This window comes from Dreissena polymorpha, chromosome 7, assembly GCF_020536995.1.
Source record: "Dreissena polymorpha isolate Duluth1 chromosome 7, UMN_Dpol_1.0, whole genome shotgun sequence".
Taxonomy (NCBI): Eukaryota; Metazoa; Mollusca; class Bivalvia; order Myida; family Dreissenidae; genus Dreissena; species Dreissena polymorpha.
Window position 1 is genome coordinate 38,288,373 of NC_068361.1, and position 21,126 is coordinate 38,309,498.

The 21,126-nt window shown below is 36.6% G+C and overlaps 1 protein-coding gene across 1 annotated transcript; it reads left to right on the forward strand.

Annotated features, from left to right (window-relative positions):
• The first annotated feature begins 9,991 nt into the window (after nucleotides 1–9,991).
• LOC127839641 (uncharacterized) lies at nucleotides 9,992–12,916 on the forward strand. Its single transcript, XM_052368025.1, has 2 exons — nucleotides 9,992–11,953; nucleotides 12,113–12,916. The coding sequence occupies exons 1-2, from the start codon at nucleotides 9,992–9,994 to the stop codon at nucleotides 12,914–12,916; spliced, it is 2,766 nt and encodes a 921-aa protein (XP_052223985.1).
• The last annotated feature ends 8,210 nt before the right edge of the window (nucleotides 12,917–21,126 follow it).

The following is a 21,126-nucleotide window of genomic DNA, read 5'->3' on the forward strand; positions in this document are numbered from 1 at the left end:
TATTATTTAGGTGTTAGAACGTTTAATGTTGATATTATACAGGTATTTGTGACTATGGGGTACGGAAGTGGTCTCCCTGTCAGAGATTTGCATTGTTTACTTGGCACTTTTCAGTATGAATTTTAAATGCTTAAAACGTATTTTGTGATATTCATTTGTGGAATATAACAAGTAAATCAGCACCTTTCTGAAGTCTCAAGCTTTAAAGATTGGTGTGAAATTCACACCGATGTTTACAGCTTTAGATTTCAGAAATGTATGATGTTTGGTGAAGAAGGAAAGCAAACTTTGACAAGCAAAACCCTTTATGAATCAATGTTATCAAAAAGTATGACTGACATATAACCGTAATTGTATTTTCTCTTTGAATTAGAACCTCCGCTAAAGTTTTAAGTAAAATCATAATAAAATGTTTATCATCTACTACACATGTTAACTTTCACCATCATCAACACAGATGAACAATACCAGTCATCTTCGACATTAGATTGGACTTAAAAATGTTCTATATAATAACCGTTTTACGGAGGTTTTATACGCAACGCTTTCAGATATTGAGTTGATTTTCGGTATGCAAGTCTACATACATGCCCTACAGATGAAATGTGAAATTTCGTGCCGGTCTTTTGATTTTGTGCGTAGTTATGGGCCTTGGACTTGAACATTTTTAATTTCTTAAAACAATTTACTTTCGGGATTAAATAATTCATATAGTGCAAACGTGTAACAAATTTCGTTAGCGACTGTTTTTAAACATAGCTGGCAATTAATTCGAAATGCCGTTAAGATATTTTCAATTAAATAGAAAATAGTTGCAATAAACACAAGGTTGTGCCTCCCCTATCCTCTCCGTAGATATCTTTTCATACAATTATTTAGATAATCAATTTCGTTATGATGTCATGCTTACATTTATTCAGTGACTTATTCGTATCTAAGGTAGAGATGTGCCACTCATACGTTATCTCCGAAGACTGTAGCGCGGCACTCGTTTTCCGTTTACCGTTTTATCAAAGCATAAACGAAAGAATAGAACATACTTCTTTCCAATGTTAAAACATTGATGTTCGCAACATTAAGATTAAAATATCAATAGTGAAGTAGATTTCTTGGTATTTGTTAAATTTAGTACAAAGGAAGACGCCATAAATCAATCTGTATTTTTCCGTATTTTGTGTTTCAAGAAGTTGAAAAAGGGAATACTAACTAATACGTGTTGACCATACGGTCAGTGTATATACCATCTTTTCGTTTTTTGCTAATTATGAAAAAACGAAACAAAAAGCTCATATCAGATTTTCAAATTAACCAAAAAGAAAAACAAAATACAGAAAACTAAAATGTTGTATGGCATTTTTCTTAGTAAGAAATATAAAACAAAATACGAAACGTATTTCCCTTTATATTGAAAGCCTCACTTATATAGATAAGTATATAATATAAAGTTAGTGATATGCCTCTCATTTCATAAAACCAAACTCTATACTAGAAATGATTTTAAAAGAATGTCGTACGACTGGCATGTTTTTAAGACCTTTTTCATTCTGAGTTTTCCAGTATATATTAATACGGAAATGGTAGTTCAGATTTGTAATTAATCTCCGTGTCAACGCTGGCTCTTTCTTAATTCATTTCTTAACAATACATTTCAACCTTATCATTAATACCTTGTTGTTATGAAAATATTTAGTTTTGCGAAGAAAGCAATTCACTTCTCTGAGAATAAATACAACAGCATAAATGTTTACAGCTTGTATGCAGTTCAAAATAAAAGACAAATGAATAAGGATCAAACGATGATTTTAATGAAATAATGCAAGTTGGTATTATACTTAGTATTTAATTGATAAACAAATATATACACAGTACATTAAACGTCTATGAACAAGTTGTGACACCAAATTTTAAGGTACAGATCAATACGAAACACCTTGCTGTGAAAATTATAGCAATATTTCGATAACAACTCAATCTTTCGAAAAAAAAATTCGGCCGTGCAAAATGGTGAAGGAGTTATTGATTATAGTTATGTCATTGTTGTTATCGTCAAGTGAGTTGAATAAATATAAAAATGCAAATAATATACGTAATTTTTATATAATTAAAAAGAAGAAAAAACACAACAACATCACATCATGAATTGAAAAGTCAAACCAAAAAGAGCCACGCATGCCTTCAGCAATTTCCTCAGCGAAAACCACTCGACCATTATTATATTGAAAATAGTGAACGTTCTATGGTTATATGACATAATTTGTTTTAATTAAATCAAACTTTCACTAAACATTAATTATCCTGCAAATGAACTGAGCTGAGATTGTTTGTCTAAAAATTCGTTGTGGGATTTTCATATCACCAATAAACATGACCAAGATTTAAACATGAGCTAATCAAATATGGGATGATACTTTAAGGGTTAGTTATAATATCAAACATTAAATATAAACAGGGAGCGACCCATGTTTGTTTTCTTGGTTATCGATGATATTAACGCTATGGTATCCATTACAACGACTGCTTCGAGTAAAAAAAACTGTCAAACGCAGTCGGCAGTGAAGAGGTCCTCAATGAAGTATGCATTTATTAGCTTTCTTGATGGTTACGCGCCCTGTAGATAAAGATGTGTGTACAATTTTAACTACATGTCTATTTCACAGACGGCATGTCTTAGTTCGGTACACGGAATATCTAGCCATTGCCATGGGGCAGGTCCTTGCGTGACAGCGCAATGTTCTATGTTGCCCAGATTATTCGGCTCACCCAACTTCCAATTGAAATACGCAACCGATTTGTTGTCAATGGACGAGATCCAGTTTCCGTTTATCAAGTGTATGCCTATCCAGGCCTTTTTGTCAGATGCGGCCATTTCTGAAAGTTAAACCATCATGATTGGCAATATGTGATTTCGTTTGTAGACACTATATACATGTGTTCGTATTACTTGTCATAATGTAATGATTTTCATTCTACACTAAATACCACTTAAATAAAACACAACGGACTCGTCTTAAATATGCGTAAGGCTATAGTACTCTATGTTATGTATATTCGGAAAATCGAAACGTTAGAAAAACGACCAATTAAATTTACCAAGCAGAACGTTTGAAGCGACATTTTTTCCTCGTCCCTATCAATATACAGGACGTGCGCACCAACACCAACACTCGAGCAATAATCCTGTGCAAATACATATTTAAAGAATTATTTTATAAAATACGGTGATGATTATATAATGACGACAGTTCCAAAATGGAATGCCAAGTAATTTATGGAAAATGCAATTATGATATGATTTATTATTTAACATTATGTTGTTGTTGATGATTTATGCCTACACACTATGCGAATAAATGCAAACGAGAAAAAGAATTTACATTCGCTTCATCAAATGTCATCTTTATTGACGAATTCCACAGATAGCACGAGTCCAGGAGCGACAGCCATCCCGGATTACAGCACACAACTGAATAATATATATACCGTGATAAATTCCAGACCTTTAATTCTTGTTTTTATTATGTCACAACAAATGAATTACTACTAACATTTACCCGCATTAACACTATTTTAACACTTATATTAACAACCAATTGTTTTGGTAATAATTTTGTTATATGGCTTCATTTGATAATACATTTTATTTCACGACTTTCTCATTCGCAATTCACAAGCTGAAAAATTCAAATAGTATAAGAGTATCGTTAAAAACAAACGATAAAATAACAAGACAACATACCTTCAACGCGATGAATTGCGTCTGTGAAAAGGGGGTTAAATGCATGTGCCTAAAGTCTCGTCCCAGACTAGCTTGTGCAGTCCGGACAGCAACGGCTAATCTGGGACGACACTTTACGCACATGCTTTAAACCCCATTTTTAAAGAGCTGTCCAATTCAATTTTCAAGGTACACATCAAATAGGAGAGTGCCCATGAGGACAAGTGATGCCAGTAAATGCGCAATACAAACGATTTAATATATCGCGTCTTTTACGATACCGGTTCTGTAGCTGACACTTCCCGCCGTAGGCAGCAGCCTTGCATCGCCAGCCTTCCTGTATCGAGAACGGCATCTAACGCATCCAGAATGCGTGTAAAATACCGACTTGCAACCGTCGGTACTAGCGCACAATCTCGCGCACTTCAGAATGGTCTGTGTTAGAATTACATCGTCAATTTGTTCCGTAGCTGAACATTTGAAGCACGAAAGAGCAGAATCCTTTTCAAACTGAACATTTCTTTTATTGCAGTATACACCGATTACCAGCGAAACAAATATGACACAAACTTTTATTTCCATGATTTGTTTTGTTAGTTGGTACGTATTGTTCACAATTATAATGCTTTTATAGATTAATTATTTCAAGCAATCAATTATAAATTGCCTTAGAGACGTGTAAGACGGAAACACAATAAACTGATAATTATAACTAAATGAAAGAGAACATTAAACGAACCGAGCGGTACAAGTTCAACAATTGATTAGTTCGTACACCGAATGTGGTTATATAAATTGATATTTCTAAACGTTAATGATAACCACGCCTTCGTATTCAATTTCACCCAACCGTCAATACCGAGAATTAGCTGATAGCGATATTATTGGCTTAAAACGTTGTCTTTGAAAGTTCATCGTTTGAGAGGCAAGATTCTCCACAGCAGTCTATATCCGTATATGAAATTATTCATAACATGTCTACGGAGAAGGCCGGGCGGTTACGGAGGAGGCCTTGCGGTAACGGAGGTGGCCGGTCGGTTACGGAGATTGCCGGGTGGTAAATCAGCAAACGATGTATTACACATCTCAAACTTTGATACATTGAGCGACATTCCACTATTTCCAATACTACATCGCCATTGGGCATGAAAACTAAAATTGAAAATTTCTAGAGAAAATGTTTTAATTATTAGCAAGCTCGATTAGCAAAAAGCGCAGTGGTATAAGATATGAAGTACGAAATGAAGAGAGCGTTAACTAGTAAGTGGTGCAATTGGAAGTGGAAAAGTGCTTCGGTGGAGTTCGAAGTTTTTGAACTGGAACTTGTGAAAACGTCACTGGAAATTGACATTTGGAGGAATCTCATCTTTCATCACCATGTTGAGTTATCATCAGCATCGTTCCCTTGGCACACTGCAATCTATGCATTATAGTGTTTCATAATAACGGTGCTTTTGAAATAGGTCATTTACCGCCAAGACTCGAATCGTACCTGTATACAGGTCATATAAATAATTGTGCAGGATATAATTTTAATGACATTCTTTTTATAACTATTCGTACAAACCAGTTAATTTTCAACTGAATATTGCACTGACAATCTAAGGTGTATGCATATAAAACGATACATCTTGCCTGCGTGTTCAACTTACTGTAACTCAAGTCATTGAATTACGGCAGCAATGTTGCCTTTTAACTTCCCAACACAAAATGTCTTTAAAAATTAAAACTAAATTTACATCTCTGTACTTGATTGTAATATGCAACCTCTACTGCATTTGAATGAATATTCATACAACTATGTATCACATCTATTTGAGATTCAAATGCATCACCATAATATCTTAAAGTCAAATAACATGATCAAGTGTTTTGTTTTTGTTAAACTGAAGTAATAACAGTTATTGTTATAGAATATTTCTTTCTTTATACATGAATCAGGATATTGTCGATGATTTCCAAATAGAATTGCACGCATGTTACATTACTGGTTTCACACCAATAACAGTACGATTGAGACTGACTGAGTAAAATAATAATCACTGATTTCTTAAGTACTTGCAAAAACGTATTGCAATTGTATCGTCGACGTTTTGGAATAACTCTTGTTTGTCCGAAAAGGGCCCTTAAATGTGCATACTCACTCGCCATGTTACTAGCGCATAATACGCTAAAAAGGCTGCATCTGACGCCGAACATTACTAAAACTCCGGGCCGAAACTACGTCAGCCCGACAGGTAGCCGGTGGGAGTTTTGCGTGCACCAGGTCGCTTCCGGGGTATAATGCTTATTTGCTCGAAAGGGACCCTTATAGGAGCATATTCACTTGCCATATTACTAGCGCATACTACGCAAAATAGGCTTTATGTGACGCCAATCCTATTTAAAACATCGGGTCGAAACTAGGTCAGCCCGATTAGGGAGTTTAACGTGCACTAGGTCGTTTCCGGCGGATTACTCTTGTTTGTCCGAAAAGGGCCTTTGAAGGTGCATACTCACTCGATATGTAATTAACGCATACTACGCTAAATAGTCTGTATGGGACGCTGCCCCTATTAAACACCCGGGCCAAAACTAGGTCAGCTCGACAGGTAGCCGGTGGCATGAGCGTTCACTAGGTCGCTTCCTTAGGATAACTATTATTTGTCCGAAAAAAAGGCCCTTAAAAGCGTATTAATTCGCAAGGTCAATAGCGCATAATACGCTAAATAGGCTGAATGTGACGCCGACCCTATTAAAACTCCGGACCGAAACTAGATCAGCCAGACAGGCAGCCGACGGGAGATCAGCGTGCACTATGTCGCTTCCGGGGGATAACTTTTGTCCAAAAGGCACGCTTAAAGGTGCATACCCACGCGATATGTACATAGCGCATACTACACTAAATAGGCTGTATGTGACGCCGACCCTTATTAAAACCCCAGATCAGCCCGACAGGCAACCGACGGGAGGTCAGTGTTTACAAGGTCGCTTCCGGGGGATTACTCTTGATTGCCAGCCAGTGACCCTTAAAGGTTCATACCAAATGGCCATGTAAAAAGCGCAATAACGCGGACGAAGACCCTATTTAAAACACCGGGTCGAAACTAGGTCAGCCCGATAAGCAGCCGACGGGAGGTCAGCGTGCACTAGGTCGCTTCATGTGGATTACTCTTATTCGTACGAAAGACGCCCTTAAACGTTCATACCCATTTACCGTGAAAATAAATGCATAATAAGCTTCATAGGCTGTATAAGAACCCGTCCCATATAAAATCCCCGCCCGAACCTATGCAAGCCCGACAGGCGGCCAGGTCAGACGTGAGGCAGCGTTGACTACGTCACTTCCGGTGTATAAATCTTGTTTGTCCCAAGGGGGACTTAAGTGGTGCATACCCGCTCGATATAGGAAGAAAGCAAAAGTGTATAATATTTTCTTTAACTATGTAACAATCTTGCTAAATAGGCTAAAACAGCTTAATATTTCAGCTAAATAGCTTAAACAGGCTAGAAAAGATGTATGTATCATCCAATGTATTTAACCTGCTAAATAGGCTAAAAAGGCTAAATAGGCTTGCTTCACGTATTTCTATTTTTCTCACCCATTCTCATACTTATGAACCAACTCTCAGAGCCAGTGGGTGTACTGTCACTGTTCGTCGTGCTGGTTTTTGTTTTTCTTTGTCTTCTTCTTCTTCCGACACAGCACTCCTTCTAAATAGAATATTTTGTGCTGGCGCCTATTGATTAAGGGGTTAATACTGTAAAAGTGTGCTCAGTTAGGCGTTTATTTTAAATAATTTATATTGTGAGTGTTTACCGTTGGATAAGGGGGACAATGGCAGCCACAGCTGAAAGGGATTTGAAAACTTTCACCGTGGCCGCCTCATGTTTATCGGATTGTAGTGAATTCCATTTGATAACTATTCTTGGATAGAATGAGAATTTATTAGAGTCTTTAAGATTTGTATGTGACTAAAGAAATGGATGCTGCTGAGTCTGGATCGGCGGTAGACAGAGACAATGAGTTTATACGGAAGAGTGATGAGCTACATGGCGGATAATTTTATATAGCATGATGAGACGGAATTTTGTCTTGCGTGGTTCAAGAGTGGCCCAATTCAGGGTGTCTATCATATTAGTTAATGAGCTTGTATTGTTACGAATCTGGGTGCATGTCTTTTTCCAGTTGATGTATTTGAGCTTCTTTATGTGGGTCCCAGGCAGTGGAAGAGCATTCTAATTTTGGTCTAACTATTGCTTGTAAGCAGCATGATCTTTAACTTTTTATGAGCTAATTTTTAGGTTGCGGCGAAGAAAAACAAGTGCCTGGTTTGTGTCATACGAAATTGTACTATACTTTCGTGCCCCATTGGGTTTTCCATTTTATCCATGTTATGTTGTGTATACCGGGATCTTCATGAATTGTTGTATGACAGAGTATTCAATTCTTATTAATTAATAGATCTGCCCGTCCTTCGATTGTCTGCCTTAATATCATATTCCTTAAATTACAAATGTTATTTCTATCATTTTTCTGGTTCAATTAGTGTTAAGCGCTAATACTCTCTGGTGCGTGAGAGACCTAAATAACTAAGTCGGTGTAAAATAGCCCATTTTATTCACTGAAACAATATCAGAACACGCACCGTATAATATATCAAAACATACAAAATAGTATTCTTATTTTACAAACATTAACGTTGGTCTATCAAATCTTAAAACAAAGGAATTTTGCTGGTATAATACTGATACAATAGTGACAATTATGAATACAGAATCCCAACACTTATACGGACATTGTGCAGTTAAGTATTTTTCCTAAATACCCTGTATCGAACTTAGATAAAATGAATGCAAGTAACGAACATTAGTTTAAGTATGAAAATATTCATATGCAGCAGACAATAATTTAAGTGTGAAAATAAGTAAATAATAACAACAATCATACCTGAAACAATACCAGAACACGCACTGGCAAGTTCGCCGTGCGCGGTTCTTAAATATCACTTTAAGGTATGTGGGTAGGGGCTAAGATCTAGTTTTCTCGGAATTGCGATCAGGCATTTCCAGATTCATATCCCACGTGATCCCACGTGATCTCAAGTGATTGTCCACGTGAGTATACATGTTAACTTTTGATACGTTCACTCACTAACTTATTCATATTTATTCGGGTCAAGTCCGTTGACCCTAAGTCCGATTCTCCGGACAACCTTCGGACGTTCTTATTATGTGGAGGAATTTGGATAGGAATTTGTTACTCATATCTGGTTCCTTTGTACCCGGTATATGTTGTTTTTTTCTCATTCGTAGTAAAAGTACACAAAGGTGAAACTACGGGGTGAAGTATTATTTATATGATCATTCTGTATCTTTCTACCTGGATAACCCACGCGGGTGAATTTAGTTCAGTAGATAGTTTGCAGTAAGTCTACAATTATGTCCGAAAAAGTGATATTTGATCGCTGTGTTTTTCCATTCATCTTGTGTTCATTTGTTTATTGAGTCTGTTTTATATTTATTCTCTGTTAATGTATTAAATATTTCAATAACTTCATACATTAAATCAGAAAATAAAGTGCACAATCCTTACATAAAAATAAGCGTTTCTAAAATGAAGCAATAACTATTTAAAAATTGTATTAATTGAAATTAATTAAAACTATGTTGATTCGGATTAATTAAAATTAGAATAAGTTTAAAATAAAAATGAGATCATACTTTATATCATGAAATTGTCATTTTCGATTGGATTACATATGCATTATAAGTGTTTGAGTACACATGTTCATCCCATTTTAGGTTACTTTGTAGTGTAAGACCTAGTTATTTTTCGTGATTTACTTTTTCAATGATGTGATCATGCAGTTTATATGCGAATATTATAGGATATCTTGTTTTAATATTGCTGAGGATGGAATCTCAGTGTGGATTTTATAAACCAGTCCTGCTCCCATCGACTGGAAGTTTCAATATCTATCTGGAGGTTATAGGCGTCTTGTTCATAAGTTGAATGTTTTTGCTCGAAACCCATGTAGCCGTTTGGACGCATATACTTGTAATATTTAATATAACTGTTCATGTTTGAAGATATTCTGTATATCTTTTATGCAAGTTATTTTTTTAATAATATATTTTTCGGCATCATATGCAATTTTTTTTTGTCTAGTCTTTATTTAAGGATAAACACTTTTTGAACATTTTATATCATGTTCATTTTGTTATATGTATTTTAGTATTGTTTTATTTTAATCACATAAACAACGAACCTGTTAGTTACGACCACACATTTGGATGGGTCGTGATGATCGCCCGATTTCTTTGCGGCACAGTTCTAGCCTGGTCAGTTACACCGGTCTGAGATCTGTCTACCTCTCCAACAACTCAAGATATTCGTCTTCCTCTACATCTTGGCACAGTTCTAGCCTCGTCAGTTGTACAAGTCCGAGTTCTGTCTGCCTCTTCATCAACTCAAGATATTCGTCTTCCTCTACATCCCGGCGCATTTGTAGCCTCGTCAATTACACCGGTCCGAGTTCTGTCTACCTCTCCATCAACTCGATATATTGGTCTTCCTCTACATCCCGGCACAGTTCTAGCCTCGTCAGTTGCGCCGTTTCGAGTTCTGTCTGTCTCTCCGTCAACTCAAGATATTCGTCTTCCTCTACATCCCAGCACAGTTCTAGCCTCGTCAGTTACACCTGTCCGAGTTCTGTCTGCCTCTCCATCAACTCAAGATATTCGTCTTCCTCTACATCCCGGCACAGTTCTAGCCTCGTCAGTTGCATCGGTCCGAATTCTGTCTGCTTCTCCATCAACTCAAGATATTCGTCTTCATCTACATCCCCGCACAGTTCAAGCCTCGTCAGTTACACCGGTCCGAGTTCAGTCTGCCTCTCCATCAACTCAAGATATTTGTCTTCCTCTACATCCCGGCCCAGTTGTAGCCTCGTCAGTTACACCGGTCCGAGTTCTGTCTACCTCTCCATCAACTCAAGATATTCGTCTTCCTCTACATCCCAGCACAGTTCTAGCCTCGTCAGTTACACCGGTCCGAGTTCTGTCTGCCTCTCCATCAACTCAAGATATTCGTCTTCCTCTACATCCCAGCACAGTTCTAGCCTCGTCAGTTACACCGGTCCGAGTTTTGTCTGCCTCTCCATCAACTCAAGATATGTGTCTTCCTCTACATCCCAGCACAGTTCTAGCCTCGTCAGTTTCACCGGACCGAGTTCTGTCTGCCTCTCCATAAACTCAAGATATTCGTCTTCCTCTACATTCCAGCACAGTTCTAGCCTCGTCAGTTACACCGGTCCGAGTTCTGTCTACCTCTCCATCAACTCAAGATATTCGTCTTCCTCTACATCCCGGCACAGTTGTAGCCTCGTCAGTTACACCGACCCGAGTTCTGTCTGCCTCTCCATCAACTCAAGATATTCCTCTTCCTCTACATCCCGGCCAAGTTCAAGCCTCGTCAGTTACACCGGTCCGATTTCTGTCTGCCTCTCCATCAACTCAAGATATTCGTCTTCCCCTACATCCCAGCACAGGTCTATCCTCGTCAGTTACACCGGTCCGAGTTTTGTCTGCCTCTCCATCAACTCAAGATATTCGTCTTCCTCTACATCCCAGCACAGTTCTAGCCTCGTCAGTTACACCGGTCCGAGTTCTGTCTGCCTCTCCATAAACTCAAGATATTCGTCTTCCTCTACATCCCGGCACAGTTGTAGCCTCGTCAGTTACACCGGTCCGAGTTCTGTCTACCTCTCCATCAACTCAAGATATTCGTCTGCCTCTACATCCCGGCACATTTGTAGCCTCGTCAATTACACCGGTCCGAGTTCTGTCTACCTCTCCATCAACTCAATATATTGGTCTTCCTCTACATCCCGGCATAGTTGTAGCCTTGTCAGTTGCGCCGTTCCGAGTTCTGTCTGCCTCTCCGTCAACTCAAGTTATTCGTCTTCCTCTACATCCCAGCACAGTTCTAGCCTCGTCAGTTACACCTGTCCGAGTTCTGTCTGCCTCTCCATCAACTCAAGATATTCGTCTTCCTCTACATCCCGGCACAGTTCTAGCCTCGTCAGTTGCATCGGTCCGAATTCTGTCTGCTTCTCCATCAACTCAAGATATTCGTCTTCCTCTACATCCCGGCACAGTCCTAGCCTCGTCAGTTACACCGGTCCGAGTTCTGTCTGCCTCTCCATCAACTCAAGATATTTGTCTTCCTCTACATCCCGGCCCAGTTGTAGCCTCGTCAGTTACACCGGTTCGAGTTCTGTCTACCTCTCCATCGACTCAAGATATTCGTCTTCCTTTACATCCCAGCACAGTTCTAGCCTCGTCAGTTACACCGGTCCGAGTTCTGTCTAGCTCTCCATCAACTCAAGATATTCGTCTTCCTCTTCATCCCAGCACAGTTCTAGCCTCGTCAGTTACACCGGCCCGAGTTTTGTCTGCCTCTCCATCAACTCAAGATATTCGTCTTCCTCTACATCCCAGCACAGTTCTAGCCTCGTCAGTTACACCGGTCCGAGTTCTGTCTGCCTCTCCATAAACTCAAGATATTCGTCTTCCTCTACATCCCGGCAGAGTTGTAGCCTCGTCAGTTACACCGGTCCGAGTTCTGTCTACATCTCCATCAACTCAAGATATTCGTCTTCCTCTACAACCCGGCACAGTTGTAGCCTCGTCAGTTACACCGACCCGAGTTCTGTCTGCCTCTCCATCAACTCAAGATATTCCTCTTCCTCTACATCCCGGCAAAGTTCAAGCCTTGTCAGTTACACCTGTCCGAGTTCTGTCTGCCTCTCCATCATCTCAAGATATTCGTCTTCCTCTACATCCCGGCACAGTTCTAGCCTCGTCAGTTGCATCGGTCCGAATTCTGTCTGCTTCTCCATCAACTCAAGATATTCGTCTTCCTCTACATCCCAGCACAGTTCTATCCTCGTCAGTTACACCGGTCCGAGTTTTGTCTGCCTCTCCATCAACTCAAGATATTCGTCTTCCTCTACATCCCAGCACAGTTCTAGCCTCGTCAGTTACACCGGTCCGAGTTCTGTCTGCCTCTCCATAAACTCAAGATATTCGTCTTCCTCTACATCCCGGCACAGTTGTAGCCTCGTCAGTTACACCGGTCCGAGTTCTGTCTACCTCTCCATCAACTCAAGATATTCGTCTTCCTCTACATCCCGGCACAGTTGTAGCCAGAAATAAAAGTTGTCCTCATTCTAGTTTTTTATTTATTTTGTGTACGGAAATATCAGAAAAAATCTCTAACAATGATTCTGTCAAGGGATCCTGTATATAATACAGAAATAAAACAAACACTTTTTGCTGAAGATGCAACCTGCATAAATAATGGTTCAAAGGAGTCATTTGAAAATCTTGTAACTGTAATTACAGAATTTGTTAAAATATCTGGACTAAATTTAAACTTAAATAAAACAGTAGCTTAAAGATAAGGGAAAATTTAAAACTGTGTAAATTTAAAAGTATACAAAATAACAAAGGAAAATAACTCAAAAAGTAGGAATGTAAGTTATGTTTCTTGAAGTTGATATCACAAGTATTTGATAGAGTTATGCGCAGACAAGCAAACGGGACGTCACCACTGCATCGGCACTGAGTAACACCTATAATTATGTCTCCAAACTATAGTCAGGCAACATAAAAACTACACAATATTTTTTTGTAAAAAAGAGCAGTAACTCCAAAATGATGAAGCAGAGAATTATGGTTCTTGTGAACGCAATGTTTTACCGAGATCTTTCCATCCAAGAAGCTTATTGCCATTCAAAAAATTGTCTTCCTGATCCAAAAGTGCCTAAGGGGCCATTATTCACTATATACATAAACTTAAAGGAAACCATTTTGTTCATATGCCAGATTGTTATCTCTTTGAAAGATGTTGCATCGTATTACTCATCAGAATTCTAAATACATTATCAATTACAGTGTTATGTACTTATTACATATATTATTAATACATGTTTTATAATAACCAGTTTACACAAATTTGTCATTTCTCAACCTTTAAGTTTATTCCAGTCCAAACCCTTAAGACCCAACTAAAATATTAGTCAACAATTCTTCAAATGAGTTGTAATTTTTTATCTCTTACAATTTACTAAAATTTATAGATGGTGCACAGGTATTGACTGTGGTTAACTGATCACTTTTGTGGTCAAACACCAGAAGACCTTCATTGATGCCTTTTGGAAGAGCTGGACAACCAAGCAGTGCTTGAAGCAAATCTCCCATGTTTAGGATTACATCTTCTGCAGTCTCAGATTCAAAATCAACCCTTGTGCATGAAATGTGTCCTCCTGAAACAAATAAAACTCATAACTTCACCACAAAGGAAGCTCCATAATAAAAATGAGTTAAAACAAGAGTTGGTTCGTCAGAAACACAATAACCCCTATTGCGCCGCTTTGAAATAAAATTTAAATATATCATTGGCAGGTATAAAAAATTATCTCCCTTTTAAAGCTTATTTCTTCCCTTGGATTGTATTTTTTGACTTTTGACCTTGACCTTAAAATTTGTTTTTATTATATCCTTTAAAAAATATTACTTCCCTTGTGAAATTGATCTGTACCTGCCAAATGATAGAAATTATCTCCCTTTAAAGCTTGTTACTCCCCTTGGATTTTTTTTACCTTTGACCTTGAAGGATGACCTTGACCTTGACCTTTTACCACTTAAAATGTGTAGCTCTATGAGATACACATGCATGCCAAATATCAAGTTGCTATCTTCAATATTGCAAAAGTTATGGCCAATGTTAAAGTTTTCGGACGGACGGGCAAACGCCATATATAAGAAATTTGACCTTGAAAGATGACCTTGACCTTCACCTTCCACCACTCAAAATGTTCAGCTCTAGGAGATACACATGCATGCCAAATATCAAGTTGCTATCTTCAATATATAAAAAGTTATGGCCAATGTTAAAGTTTTCGGACGGACTGACAGACGCCATATATTAGACATTTGACCGTGAAGAAATACATTTGCCTACTCGTTTCACCACTCAAAATGTTCAGATTCAGGAGATACACATGCATGCCAAATATCAAGTTGCTATCTTTAATATATAAAAAGTTATGGCCAATGTTAAAGTTTTTGGACGGACGGAATATTTGATATTTGACCTTGAAGGATGACCTTGACCTTCACCTTTCACCACTCAAAATGTTCAGCTTTAGGAGATATACATGCATGCCAAATATCAAGTTTCTATCTTCAATAGTAAAAAAGTTATGGCCAATGTTAAAGTTTTCGGATGGACGGACAGACGCCATATATTAGACATTTAACCTTGAAGGATGACTTTGATATTCATCTTCCACCACTCAAAATGTGCAGCTCCATTAGATGCACATGCATGTCAAATATCAAGTTGCTATGTTAAATAATGAAAAAGTTATGACCATTAACGTTTTCGGACGTACGGACAGACTGACATACTGACTGACGGACAGTTCAACTGCTATATGCCACCCTAACGGGGGCATAAAAACAGTTTTATAAAACAGAGTACTTAATGCAGTTGTTGAAGTAAAACACTGCTTTCAGAAGTATTTAAGTCATACATTACAAGTTCAATTGGAACTCTGCCAATTTATCTTTTTTTCAGTTACATGTATGTAACCCACAAGTTGTTAACGATAAGATTCATCTTCTAAAACTTTTACTAATTTTTTTTAGCCAAACAGGGTCACAATTTCAGATAACTTAAATCAGGAATTATCTACCTTGGTAGTGTAACATCTTAGATAAACTCCTGAACATGTCATGTAGTTTCAAATACAAATGCAAGCCCCATAATCATAAAACTATAAACATATCAATTTCTTCATCAGAAACTATAAAAAAATCTAAACTAAAGAAGGGCCATAGTTTGTAAAAAATTCAGTCAAGAGTTATCTATTTTTGTAGTCTAACACTAAATCATAACATCTCCTGAATACTGTTAAGTTTTAAAGCAATGCCATTAGTAATAATGGAGTGATACGCATTAATGTTCTTGCATGCCAAAATTTAAACCAAAATGCAACAAATGGCAATACATGGGTGACTGCAATATCTCTCCATATTCATCAAATAGTCTAGCTAATAATTTTTAATGATCGTTTTGCTTTAAGAACATACATACACATGTGAAATTACATATTGGCACATCCACAGTATTCCTGTTCCGTTTAGCTCCTTCAACTTCAATTGAGGTATCCACCACATTCTGAAAAGTAAATTGTTGTGTATCAATAAAGAGACAAAAAGCACTGTCATTTAAGCAGTAATGGTAACAGTTAAAACAAATTTATGTTCAAACTAATTTCTAAGTCAACCACACTACCAAAATTGAATATGAAATATGTCTTTTTTTCTTGCCTTTGTAGTTTTTCTTATGCTTCTAAGAGTGGTTATGGTAACCACAGAAAGGCCTTATTCTGAGTCTAATCTTTACAAAGATGCCATACAGTTCTCTATTATAAGCTATCAAAAGGCATATCACTTAGTTTTAATTAAGACATATAATTCCAATAACCTGTGACAATTAAGAAATAAAATTTAACATGCACCAACTTCCAAGGTACAAGGTTTAGGTTCTAAATAAATGTATAGCAGATAAAACATTTTGCACATAATTCCTCTCTCAAAAGTAATAAACTGCTTATCAACTATCATGAGCAATTTCAAGATAGATCCTTGTACACAATTTTCTCCAGTATTGATTGTTGTACCCATTTACAGACATACCTCTTCTTCACCTTGACAGATTTGGGCACTCTCTCTTAGAAGTCTCAGAGGAATCATTGTACAGCATCTTATACACTTCTCTTGAATACCGGTGTCATCCTATACAGAAAAAAAAATTAAAGTACATTCTTCCAACAGCATAATGAAGAAATATTACAGATAACTGAGGGTCCTTTATGGTAAGAAATGCAGAGTTCATTGGTCGCCTGAGTTGCAAAAATTCCTAAGAAATAAATGTGCATCGTTTGTTTACTATATTGCCTCAAAATCAGTCAAAAATATTTAAATTCAAAATGCAACTTTCTTCGACTGCATTAATTAATATAAAAAAAAAACTAACAGACTTGTGAGAAGTATGAGTTGAATCTTAACAGCTATATACTATAGAAAATTTGCTTAATGAAAAACGGCTAGACAATAGGCTAGCCGTACGGCTCTGTGCGTATAGCCTTTCCCATGGAGATTGTCTAGCCGTACGGCTTATAAAATATAGAATTGTCATTCAATGCTGTTAATCAGTTATACATTTGTTTAAGCTCATAAAAGTTTAAAAACTCTTCATCTTTTACGGCGTCTTTTCATGTAATGCGGTTGCTTATTTGATTCTTTAATGGGTCGACGTTCCTAAAGTAAAGTGTGAAAAACTGTTTTAATGAGTTGCGGCATCGATATTATGAAAATTAATGACGGCAGCCGCAAAGTAAAGTCCTAGAAATTGAGTTACACAAATAATTTAATTCGGTTTCTAATTTGATTCTTTATTTAGTCGACGTTCCTATGTAAGGCGTGAAAACTGTTTTTAATAAATTGCATTTATTGTATAACATTTGATATTTGCATGTACAATGCGTATTTATATACTCCATAACTTGATTTCTATTGATTGCTGTAATTGTTGTTTGGCGAAATAAATTTACATGTATATATCTCCCTTGTTTACACACTTTATATACTATGCACGAATCGGATTTCCGACCACGACGAAACATAAGCCAGACTGCAAATTCCTTGACGACGATTACACGAGCTAGTTTAAAGCTTAGAAATTTCGGAATATGCACGTAGATCAATAATTAATAAATATATACAACTATGAAGGTTGTTCTCTAGCTCTGGATTCATCATTTGAGTAAATAAATTCCATAACTCAGAGCAACATATGCTTTCTCGGATATTTCGACTATATCACATAGTCTTCATCAGCGATGTGCTGGTCAGTTGAACGAGTCACGTGACGTAGGATGGTCACGTGACACGAGGAGAGAATTGTACAGAGGCGGAAGTTCCAGCCCCTCAAGTTTTTGATCTTATTGCTTTATATTTAAATGATATTGATATAAGGTAAAATTAATTGTTTACTAATTAATTGTTGATTTGTTATTACTCAAGCAGTTGTTAAATTGCCATTTGATTTTTGTTAAGGCTTCTTTATTATATTTTCAGGTTGATTGCCAGTTAAAACAACAATGTTCTGTTTGGTTAAAGTTGTGGCGACAGAACACATTTTAATATACAATCTTAATTTCAGACTCTTAAAAGTTGAGTCATGAGTTAAGCATATTCAGCTTTTATATTTATAAACATAAAAAATTAAATAAATAATTTGCATTATTAAAATATTTGTTTTGCCTGACACGAGTTAAAGAGTTATTTAGAAATATTTGACGGTGAACATTTAGGGTTAACATTTTGTTTTTCTTTTTTGTCAAAGTTAACATTTTGCAAGTTAACACAACAGATATCTTCATTTTCTTAAGTCCTGTATTCTTCTAGCAATTAGCAAATTTCCTAAATTAAAGACTAGCGTGGATTTATAATAATGTGTTCTAGATAAACTTTCTGGCGTATCATTATTTATAATAAAAGGGCCGCACTCTGTAAAAAGGTGTTTAATGAATGTACGTAAAGTGTCGTCCAAGATTAGCCTATGCAGTCAACACAGGCTTATCAGGGACGACACGTTCCGCACGGCCCAAATATATTATACAAGACAATTTACCTATGGCAGTCAGCTGGGGTAATCGCCTAAGAATGGTTAATCTACATATACGGGCGGTTTAAACCGGTTTAAAGTTTAGGTTCATATGGGTTATGTGAATCTGATAAATAATATAATGATCCCATTTAGCTCGGTTACTATTGAAATGTACACTACAATAGTGCTCAGTGGTTTAACGTATTAACCGGTTTAGGATATATTTTAAACTGTTAAGTTTTTATATTTTATTTTCAAATTAGGAAAACATGTCTTCTACAAGTTTCGCTCTAACGCTAATTTACGAAACACAATAGCTTAGCTGTTTTAGGGTAAGGCTTTTAATTTTGACAAGTGATCTATTGTTATATAACTCTACACAATTCACGGGCAAACGGCAAGCACAAAAATATTAAAATAAAAGAGGTCACCTTCTTGGAATGGTCAATACAAAGCTCTGGTGTTTTAATTGTTTTTATAGAGTCAAAACTTCACACTCAATTATATTCAGAGTCTTTAAGTGTTACTAAAAATAACATTCGGGAATCACATTTCACATCAGTCTATAACAATCAATGAATAATAAACTGTTCAAGTTAACAATTTAAGTATATTCAACTACTAGAATAGATGGAAGCAAACCTTAGCTATCGGAGCGGTACATGACAATTACCTTACATGTAATCGATTGCGAATTTCACAATGTCGACTGACGATTTTATTCGTTTTTTGCGCTTGAATTCTATGCCATACCATACAATAATCTACCGTTGACAACGATAAACAGGCATTGAAAGGCGATCGCGTTAATCGTAGCCAAATTGAATGTGTGCACCGTTCAAAAATGTCAAACGATAAACACAATACCCAGGAGTGATATTAATACTTGATAACCTAAAGATCGATGTGAGCACCACTATAAGTTCGTTATTAAGATTATGAGGGTTTACTTATACCAGCGATTCTCAAATTAAACAGCAAAACATGAAAACATTGATTAAACTGGTTAATATTCACAAGAGTGAAATAATTTCAAGTGAGACACGATAAAATAATGTAAAAAACAAGTATCCAATTAAACGTTGTGTGTTGACAATATGGCACAGCCCAGCATCTGATAAATGGCAAATACAACCTGCAGTAAATGATATGATAAGGAGCGGTTGCGTTGTTGATGAGCTCTGACCAGTTGTACCATATTCGTATTTTTGTGTTGGTTTCATTTCCGCAGTTAACAGCATAACTGTCTAGCCTCGATAAAAAATTGAGAAGTGTGAATTTATAACTTTTCAGTTGTATAATTTGTTTTAATGGATGCCTTTAATTGTTAAAGAGTGTGTACCTCTTTGCCAACTGAGTTCATATCCATCACCATGACCAATTGCCGTGTGGTCGGTATAATAATTGATGAACGCACTGGCCCCTGGCAGGTCCGGGAAGCCCAACTCTGCGCAGAGCTTTGTTTGGAACCAGCATAGCTGGATCAAATCTCTGCCTGCTTAACCAACCACGTGATGATAGCATAGCCACGTGGAACAAACATTTTACCGTTGTTAATTTTACTATTTTGAATAAAGGTATTTTTTTTTAAATATTATGAACCTACACGCATACATTATTTTCAAAATATCAATGAAAATGATACTAGTTTTCATAATATAATAATAAACCAAAACAATTTACATTCCTACCAAATTTGGTAGGATTTTCTTGTGATGGCAGAGATTTATGTGAGAGCAAGTAACGACAACTCTGTGTTGAGATTGACGATAAACTTTTTATACTGACGTGCCCACGTGTATAACTTTAGCGCATGACATGTTTGATAATTTTAGCATATGCTTTAAATTGCCTGATATTACGTGAATATGTGGACCGAAGTTGTATTAAGTCATGCTGAAAATTGATATCCCAAATCATCTATCGAGATCTCAAATGAAACAAAATGCGTCCCGTGGAAAAGCGGGACATTTGTTTTTGTATTTTCTTTATCGTGCATTTTGTTGAATCGTCTTATACAAAAATCATATAATTTTCGTTGCTTTGATGAGGTTCGCAGATTAAACGTCGCAACAACAATGCGCATACTTTTAAACACGGTTGTAATTGTTGACAAAACTTGTTTAAATTCACAAACTATTATATTATAGCTACAAGTTTATTTACCGCGTAAGTCATATCGGCCGGCGTCGCTTGGACAGTGATTAATCTCAGATTATTAACATAATTTTTATTTATTATGAATTTACATGCGCGGCGAACAATATATAGCACCAATAACACTCTTTAAATGATAGCCTTATTTGAACCCATAGATTATTGGATAAGGTGTCAATATATTTAATTTATAAGAGATTTAATTTAAGAAAACATCTGGCATTGATAACTACCCACTTACCCACCCAAAATCTTTAAGCTACTTCCTACTTTGCTTCAGTAAAATAAACACAAGACAGCTCGAGAGCTTTTGCGACACGTTGATGTAAATCTTGGTTTCACGCACCGATGTATTTACCGATGTAAAACACGCTAGGAAGTCAAAACGCGCGTGTTATGTTATAAATAAAAAAATAAAATATGTCAAATAAAAAATTGTGTAAAGCATTTTCCTTTTGTTCCGCTCAAAATATGCAACATATCAAAGTACACAGTCGAGTAGACCGCTACATTTTTTTTCAAATTG